General features: G+C 40.0%; 1 protein-coding gene across 5 annotated transcripts in view; it reads right to left on the bottom strand.

The window, feature by feature from the left end:
- Positions 1-9,861, bottom strand: part of rptor (regulatory associated protein of MTOR, complex 1) — a 155,753-nt gene that overhangs the window by 77,965 nt on the left and 67,927 nt on the right. For all 5 annotated transcript variants that reach the window (XM_017436846.3, XM_017436849.3, XM_017436848.3 and 2 more), the window contains 2 exons: positions 7,038-7,138; positions 4,421-4,565 (listed from right to left, as the gene is read on the bottom strand). In XM_017436846.3, coding sequence (XP_017292335.1) covers positions 4,421-4,565; positions 7,038-7,138 — 246 coding nt within the window. The remainder of the gene's footprint in view (positions 1-4,420; positions 4,566-7,037; positions 7,139-9,861) is intronic.

Genomic DNA, 9,861 nt, shown 5'->3' with positions numbered 1-9,861 from the left:
AAATTAAACGAAATAAACATTTGAAATATATGAGTTTGTATGTAATGTATGAATATAATATACAAGTTTCACTTTTTAAATGGAATTACTGAAATCAATCTACTTTTTCATGATATTCTAATTTTATGACCAGCACCTGTAATTGAAAAACAAGAAGCAGGGATTGTAAATGTATTAATTTTGAACAAAATTAAACAATATTAAAAATACAAAAACGAGTGCATGCATATATTAAGAAAATGTACAGAATATAAGCAAAACAATGTATGTAAAATATAAAAATAATATGTCAATTCAATGGTTATATTGACAGTTACAATATACTGTCAAAAGTATTCGCTCGGCTCCCTTCACACACACGTGAACTTCAGTGACGTCTCATTTTTAATCCACAGGATTTCATCTGATGCTGGTCCACTCTTCAGGGAAGGCTTTCCTCAGGTTTAGGAGAGTTTATGGGAGTTTTTTCTTCCAGAAGCTCATCTGTGAGTTCAGACACTGATGTTGGATGAGACGGCCTGGCTCACAGTCTCCGCTCTAATTCATCCCAAAGGTGATCTGTTGGGTGGAGGTCGGGACTCTTTGCAGACCAGTCACAGTTTTTCTCCTCACTGCTCCAAATCATTTTCCTCAGATCACATTTTTCACCCATTTATTGCACCCCAAACATGGCCACCTCGTGAGATTCCCATCTCCAGGACCTGGAGAGGGCAGTGATGAGTCTTTAATCCCACTCTAAATGCCAGCCCTCCTTCCACAGTCATCATTTCTAATTAATGGGGTTATGCGACTCACATTAAACCTTATCACAGCTTCTCTCTTTACCCTTTGTGCCCGTTTCTCTTCTCAACCTCCTTCTTCCCGCTCCTTTTTCCTGCAGCAAATTGAACTCTGAGCCTCGCCGGGGCTTTTTCCTCTCGGTTAGCACGAGTTAGGGGTTGATTCATGTTCCCAGTCGATGCACAGCAATGTAATGTGATGCTGAACGAGCGACGCCGAGTTCACTCAGTCTGAGACTCTTTCTGCTGCCTAAATGGCTTTTCCCATTATCCGAGAGTGATATAATAGAGTTGCACTCCAGGTCGACAGCACAGTGCTAAAGATATAATGGACCCACTGATGAATGTACAACATGAAAACATACAATGGTGGAAAACATCGATGGCTATTCCTGCAAATAGAGCAGCAGCAGAAAATAAAAAAGCCCTTCAGCAGAAATACTAACTGCGGAAAACTGACTGCATTATTAAGAGCAGGTGTCGGTTAACATGCAGGTATTTTTTATCTTATTACCTGAGATAAATCAGACATTATTAAAATCACAATGCTAGCTGCAGCAAAAATACTAAATAATATCTATAATTCACAATGTTTCCACACAATAAATATCAGTAAAGTTTTAAGACTAAAACATAACAGGATGTAATTTCTAACTGATGAACATTAACAAGGAATAACATTCAAGTTTATTTTAATTGTCTAAAATAACATTTAACTACACTAAGATGCAGCTAATGAGGTGTGCAGTTACATCTTTAGAGCCCTTAGACCCGTGTCTGTCTGTTAGCAGAATATCTCATAAACGAAACAAACGTTAATGAAACCTTCAGAAAGTAATCTATGGGTGTAACTCTTCACCTGTTAGCAAAATATCCAGATGACCAGCACAACTAATTGACAGAAGCGAACACAAAAATGGCTAAAACTCAGATGATTTAGCAAATATTGAGCTAAAATTTGGTGTGGTAGCAGCTGAGAGTCATCTTCAACACATATTCTGAGTGATAACTGATGTTAAGTTTTTAAAACTTTGCAATAAGTTTAATTAAAATCTGTCCCTGATTCATGAGATATTTTTGCTGACACAACAGAAACTCCTTATTTAAATTCAAAGACATCTTGTGCTTAAAGTCTAAACTTTCTTATTAATTTCTATAATTAAGAAATAGTCAAAAAAACAGTCTAACAATGAGCCATAATTAAATAAAAAGCTCTAATAGTGTAATTTCATATCTTAAAATGTCTATTAGTTTTCTCTTTTTTTCACCAAATTAGGCAACAAAATGCAAATTTTCGGTTTCATAACTTTGAGGACGGTGATTGGAGTCTGAGTAGAAAATCCTGCCAGCTCATATCTATCCCTGCTGGTTTTTATGTAACCCAACGGCGTGAAAACAGGCCGACCGAGCAGCTTTATCGGCGAGGACACACTCTTAGGGTGGAGGTTGCTACATGACAGCGTTAACTCGCCTGAGACAACCGAGGAGTGACTCATCTCAGAAACCCGTGTGCGTGTTTTGTGTGTGAAACGGGGGGAGCAGCTGAGAACGGGAGTGTGCAGGGGACCATTTGGCGGCTGACTAAGCTCTTTTCTCCAGTTTCCTGCAGAGAGCGGTGCAGCAACAAGTCCACGTATACAACAGACTCTCCCGACACTGAAAGTGTCCTCGGGGGAGTAATCAGCCTGAGGTTTATTTCTCCTGTCTTATTCTGCTCCATTTCAATAACAGTAGCCGTTTGTGTTCGAGCCCAAAATCAATCAACGAGCCCTAAAATCACTTATTATTCCCCCCTCCGTCCTCCTTGTTCCTGTCTAAACCCCTTTAAACTTTGATTTTCCCATTTGCCTTTTATCTCCAGCATTTATTGTCCTCCCCGTTTCGTTGCCTGGGCTCCTAAAGCACTTCTTTGTTATTGCTTTGTCCTACTTAATACTGCATGTGCTCTAACTTTCTTGGGTGGTTAACACTGAAAAGGACCCACAATCTAAAACAATGCGGCCGCCCAAAGAAGAGAGAAACTATGGGTTGCTCCAGGAGTAAAGAGCAGTAGAAGAAAAGAAGTCTTTACAGCATGACAATGTGCAAAAATAAAAACTGTAAACTACAGAAGAAAACAGCCTGAGGAGTATACATATGTTTGCAGGCAGGAACGTATAAAAACACCTACACGTGCTAGCTCCGACCTCCTCTACAATATTTATTTTGAGAAGCTGAGAAGTGATTCAAGAGCTTAAAATGGATACAATAACTGTGTATTTACATTCTCCGTGCAGCTCTTTTCCTTCTGGAGCAGTGACTGCAGACGAAGGACAGCGCTGTGACCCGTTACACGTTTGAACACGTGAACAGCATCTCGAGCAGCGCTGTGGGAACGATGATCTGCCAATGCAACAGAAATCAGCACAGAGACATGGCTCATATCCAGATATTGATCTTTCTTCTCACCTTGGCTTTGTTAAGAGTCAGAAAAATGGGGATGAAAGATGCTGGGATGCTGAGCTCAGAACCAAAACAACAGTTCCTGCGGGTCGGTTAATAAAGGTAGTCTGCTTGGGTCTGGGAAAGTGAGACGTACGTTCATCTGCAGCAGATCATGAAGGTCCTGCATGCTCCAAACTATAAACAGTGCCGACTTGGTGCCAACACCAAATGTGCAATGATACGACTCCATTTTAAAAAATAAAGATTACGACCACAAGCTAAAGAAAGAAACAATATTCAAGCTCGCTTTGAGGTAACATTTGTGTCATTCACATTTGTACAATTAATCACTCAAGGACTTTTATATCACGAGGTGCTTAATAAATTGACTCGTTATCGCCACCTCCTGGACAGGAGAGTGAATCTGTGACCCAATGACGTAAAAGATTAAAGCCAAGGTTGTGTCGCACTCAGACTAGGTGATGTGAACGACTCTCAGCTACTACCACAGCAAACGTTGGCTCAATATCTGTAAAACCGACTAAGAAAAAAAAAATTACAAACAATTTATGTGCTGGTTCGGCCAGCGTGGCAGCATCATGGCTAAAACTATTCATATTAATAACTTGTAATCCTGCCATAATGGGAGTATTCAGACTGATTAATGCAAAGTTTGTGTATCATCAACTAGATAAAGAACACTTAGTTGACTTTTGTGATTAAACAAGCTCTTGTTTGTAGTTTTTCTGCAACGACAGGCTAATTTTAGACAAAAAGCTGCACCAAACGCACAAAATAAAGCCGAGTAAGATCTCTGAAGAACATCATGAAACATCCAACTGTGATAAAACTGTCTTTAAAACAAAAAAATCGATTACAAATATAACATAAACATAAAAAAGTTTCTGAGAGCAGTTTTTGTAAACTTAACAAGCTCATAACATTTTAACAAATGAGCCCCTTAGGCTAATTTGGACCTTTCTAAAAGCCAAGTGGCTTTTTAAAACAAACCATTTGCTTTCATTAAATATGCATACCATAACATAAAAAAAGAGCACACTGTCCCTTTTCTAATAAAAAACAAACCTGTTAGAAAGTCTGTTTGGCCTTTAATTGCTACATATAGGAGCAAACAGCACGGCCTTGAGGCCGATTCTCCGTTTTCCTCCTGAAAACTACCGACAGCTGCGTTCCCGAGCCCCGTCTGCGAGTCTTACCACATGGCGTGCATGTAGGTGGGGGGCAGGCGGGGGCTGCTGACTGGAGTACAGTTGTACGACCTCATTATCCTCTCTGCTAACAGGAAATTGCGGAACAAGCTGGCCACCAGCAAGTCCTGACGAAACAGCTTCTGGAACAGATCTGAAAGGAGGAGAGAAAATAGAAATTATCAATCAGGATGCGGACGGAAACGGGGCAGAGAGTGAATAAAATTAACCCAAAATTATAAATACAAAACAGGAAAATGGGGCAAGTTTAATTAAGGCCTAGCCCATCTTCTTTCACTTTAAACTTATGATGAATTACAGCCGTTTTGGTCAAACCTTGCGTGTGAACTCATGAGCTCAATAAATAAAATACAAAACTTAAAAGTAGTATTTATAGAATCACTTACAAACATAATTTATAAAATAAACAATATAGAATTTTGCTCAACATCTGTAAAATTGGTGAATGTTGTCTGAGTGTTTCATTCAAATCTACTCATTGGTTCAGGAGATATTTTGCTAACAGACAGACACAGTCAAAGTTTTCAAACAGATTTCTCTCGATCAGTTGGTAATTAGAGGATTTGTGTTTAAAATAAGCTGAGTTATAACCATTTATGTTTGCTAAAGTGGCTTAGCTTGAACTGGGTTGACTCCAGATGTTCTTAAGTTGTAGATCCAGTGATTACTCTCCGAGAGTTTCGTTCAAATTATTCCCGTGGTTCATGAGATATTTTGCTGAAGGTGCAGACACAGGCAAAAACATTATCGCCCTTTGAGATGATTAGAACAGAGTGTTCAGTTGAAAGAAAAGCAGGCAGAGTTGTGTGTTTGATTACAGAAAGTAGAGGACAAGTAAAACCCAGATTTATCTTTATCTCATTAATGTATTCAGTCACTTCCTTTAACAGGGCCCGGCTGATCCCCTGCCACTCTTCTGGCTTATGATTATAATTTCACTGTTTTTGTGCCGGGGCTTTTTTTTCATAAGGGACTGTGTGTACAGATGCTGTGTGTGTGTGTGTGTGTGTGTGCAGCACCTTCATTACGGGGCTCCTCTCTGATGTGGGCTGCTTCATTAACAGCACAGCCCCGAGGCTTTAAAAGGCTTTGGCAGCCATCAGCGTTGTCACATTGCTATTCTAACTGGGATACAGTTTGTCTCCTGGGACGCCCCGAGTCTGTGACTGGATGTGAGCGGCGACCGTGAAACAGGTGGGCGATGAGGTAATCTGTGTGTGCCGCGAATGCAAACATCTACAGATGCAGATGAGTGTGTCGTTAACTTCCATATTAATCAAAAACGCAGCTAATGTGACTGTCCACGAGCTACGGTTCTGTCTCTTTAGTCCCAGAAACTATTAAGACTCTGCAGAACAAAAAGGGGCGGGGGCATCCCCAAAGTGGGAGGGCTGGATTCGGGAAACGTGATTGGCTTGATCCACAGTTAGTTAGAAATCTGTAGATCATCTCTGGATCCACATTCGCTGTGTTTTGACCTGCAGGGAGATGACTTTGGGAACAGGTACATTAGACACCTGATTTTCACAGAAAATGAAGCTATAAGGAGTAAAGGTACCAACAAATGTATCCGTATCCACCTGTGCATGTCAGAAGTCTGTAGTGTGTGTGCTTCAGTTAGGCCCGTGGGTGATGGTTAGTGGCGGTGCTGTGTGCGCTAAATTATGGCAGAAGTGATATCTCCAATTACTGCGTTAGAAGCTCTAAACACAATTAATCTCAATTTGAAGAGCCAACCTGCACAAACTGCACCTCAGGCATTTTCTATCAACGTCTTGATAATTTCAGCCACAGGGGATGTTCTGATGTTCTGAAAGCCTTAAAGTACTGCTGACGCCCCAAAATTACAGCTTTTTTTTAAAAAGATGTCGCAGTTCTGGTTCCCTAAGAGGTGGATCACATGAGACTTTTCATTTTTCATCATCGCTGAGACATGTTCAAATTAAGATTTTAGAGGGCCTGTAATGAATCTGCAAACTCATCACCAACATTAGTGTCTACTTTCTCACCAGCTTATTCAAGCAAAATATATAATAAGATCTTATTTTTACAATGAGATGTCCCGTATCTGTGGGAGAGCGTTTATTTGTCTGTCTGTTTGCAAAGTAACTCATGAACTGAAGTGTCTGGACCACATGCATAAATTTTGCAAAATGCAAAATTTTCAAAATATTTACAATCCAAAACATTCTTTGTTGTCAGAAAGACAAAAACAGAAATCTATCAATATAGTTCATTTAATCTACAACTTGTGGCCCTTAATGCATCTATATAAACTGAAGATGTGAAGATTTAAAGCTTAAAATCTCTTCTGGTCCTGCTTTATATCTGTGATTAAACCTTTCCTATTTGGAGGATGAGTTTGGACATGGTTTAAAAAATAAGTTTCAGCAACCAGTGCATGTTAGAAAAATGTAAACCAAATGTTAGATTTCTGACACAAAATACCTACTTATTGAGCAGCTGGTGAGCTTCAAGTTTCGGGTAGTAGGAGTTCACATTTTAAACCCACCAAAAGTACAATCGTTTTCTTTTTTAATTATCTTGAGTCCAAGTTAGACAGGATGCCTCGGTGAGCAGAACCAAACTGTGCATAAAGCCTCACCTCTGGGCAGCACGTTCCACGCAATCGTGTCGGTGATGGCGGTGAAGATCCAGTTGAGCTCTCCGAGTGGCGTGCGTCTGTCGTTGAGCCTGCCAGGGATCCTGCGGCACGCAGAACACAACACAGATGGCACCGTGTCAGCCGCGCTCGCCGAGTGTCACGTAGTTTACTCACAGGACGAGGTGGCAACTGCTCCAGACGATTACAACACGTCGTGATCAAATCAACATTTGCAGACATTAAGTTTCTTACTCACGGAAAACAAGGAATTAAATATTTGCGTGTTTACGCACTCAAAGCTGCTGCAAGTTGGGATCAGAGGGACATCAGCAAACATTTAATCTATAGTTACATGCAGAGACATTACATCGTTCTGATGGTCTTCAAACTAAGAAACATAAATAAATGTGTGCTCATTTGACTTGACAAGGACTCTCAGCAGCAAAATATTTATAAAACTCACAAAAAATAAACAGTGACCGGACTGCAGTCAGTATCTGAAATAGAAACAGTTGCATAAAAGACTGAAAACCGGTTGAAGACGAGCCAATCGCTGCCGCTGAGGTGAGGCTGTGGAAAGTTTCGTGTCTCAGGTCAGACATCACGGCAAGATGGAGCGCAGCAACCAGACACAACAAAGACAGAAACATCTCCCCAGGCAAAAATTTCAAAGCCGGTTGGAGCTTCAGGATGTGCTGTTCAAGCTCTTTTGAAGAGACGTAAAGAAATGGGAAGTGTTGAGGATCGTATCTCAGTGGTCACATTAAGCCGACTTGTCTTTGGAATCAGACGATGTCCAGCGGCTTGAGTCTGTCGAAAACCTGCGGGACCCAGTCACAGCCATCTACTGACCAGGAATGTCAGGTTAGAAGAGGAAGAACTGTGGTCAAAAAGTAACACTTCCTATGAGGAAACAGTTACTCAACTACACACAAAGACATAAAACCTGAGGCGATCTGGAATGATGAGACGAAATCAGAAGCAGAAAGTATTCCTCTGGGACCGTTAACGACTAGTTGGTGAACAGCATTCATGAGGGAGTCTTCAAAATGTCACAAAGGCTGCTTGAACTTTAAATATGTTCGAAAATTAGTCCGAAAAGTAGTCAAAGTTGTCGCAGGCATCTTGAACCCGTCTCGACTTGGTTTCTGTGAACTCTAGATCACCGGAGACCTGCAGAAATCATCCAAGGCTACAACTTCAAACGTCCAGTTTGAGGTTTCGTCCTCAGTAAAGAGAGCGTTGCTTCAGTAAGTCGTGGTGAAGAAAGAAAAGTTCTTGATTTACTGGTCCATCTATGTTCTAACCCTCACATTGGATGACCAAAAGAACGAGATCCCAAACGGGTTTCCTCCAAAAATTCCTAGAAGTAACGTCACAACCCACACAAAGCCCTGACCTCGTCTTTATTTATAAATTAAACAAAGATAAAGAAGGATTTAAGTCAACCTACATCCACAGAATATCTGTGGTTTGTTCTCCAAGATGTCTGAAACAACTTCCCTGCTGAGTTCCTTCAAAAAATAAGTGCAAGCTGTATTTTTACTGACGTTAACATCAGAAACAAAATGTTTATCATCTGAACACCTTAACAAAAGTGAATCTGTCCTAAAATATTACCTTTAAAGATAACATTTGGTGAAAAAATAAAGCGGGTTTAGTAATAAACATGTGTTGCATAATACTACCAACACAAAGTGTTTTCATCCAATTTTCCCTCAGCGTGTCACTCCCAAACATTTACCATCGTTAGTTTTACACCAGAGCACAGAGACGAGCCAAATCTGTTGTTTTCCTCTGCCAGAAGCCTTGAACCTAGTTTGAATTATCAGCAAAATGTGACACCAAGTAAACATCATAAAATAATACGAAGCGTATCAAGTCATTAATGATCCTCCAACAACTTTCTTTTGAATGTGCAGAGTGAACTTTTCCTGACCCAAGCCTTCCATCTCTGCCTCTAAGTGACAGATAATGGCAGCGGTGAAGCTGCTGGCAGGTACAAGTCCTCGGTGTAACGACGAGGGCCGGCCAACTCCTCAGCACTTTGAGTCTCTGCCAGAGGTGTTTGGAAAGTCAGCAGAGAGGATGAACACTCAGCACTTCATCTCCCCGCTCCGTATCCAGTCCAATACATCCGAGGAGGGAAAATCATCCCGCTGGACGGATGAACAGACAGACGGATAAAAAATAAAATGCCTCTGAGGTGTTCAGGCTCAAGACATCAATCAAAGTTTGTGTAATTTAAATTTTTTCTTCTTACTTTACTTATTTGAGTTTTGATATCATCACACTTTGTACGTTCTTGCGTTTCTCCGTTAAGAATTTTGCCAATTTCCAAATAAATTTATGAACTGAAAGAAGACAAGTCACTTTCTGGACTCTAATATGCATTTTAAAATGAAATAAATAAAATATAAATAAATCTGTGCTTTGATTCAAACCAGGAAACCAAACTAAAGTCTGAACATATTCCTAACATTAATCAACAGGTCATATAATTTTTCTTTTTGTAGAACAGTTCCTGATTATTGTGCATATTGTAGAAATAAGTTTTCCATGTTTTTTAAGTGTCTGAACAAGCAAATCTAAAACTTTTTGACTTTTGGAATCGATAAACCCTGTGATAGAGCTCTAATTTTCTTAAAACATAAACAACATGCCTTTAAAATGATTCTTTTCTTGTCCTAAAGTTAACCAACCAAAGAAAAAGTAAAACTGTAACAGTGGGATCAGAAATGATCAATCATTTCAGAATTACGTTGTAATTTATCAACTGCTGCAGACTGAACTGTTGCATTAAGTTTCGTATCGTTTACGTATT

Source organism: Kryptolebias marmoratus, linkage group LG3 (genome assembly GCF_001649575.2).
Source record: "Kryptolebias marmoratus isolate JLee-2015 linkage group LG3, ASM164957v2, whole genome shotgun sequence".
Lineage (NCBI taxonomy): Eukaryota > Metazoa > Chordata > Actinopteri > Cyprinodontiformes > Rivulidae > Kryptolebias > Kryptolebias marmoratus.
Note: the sequence above shows the minus strand (reverse complement) of the source record. Positions and strands in the feature narration are given on the sequence as shown.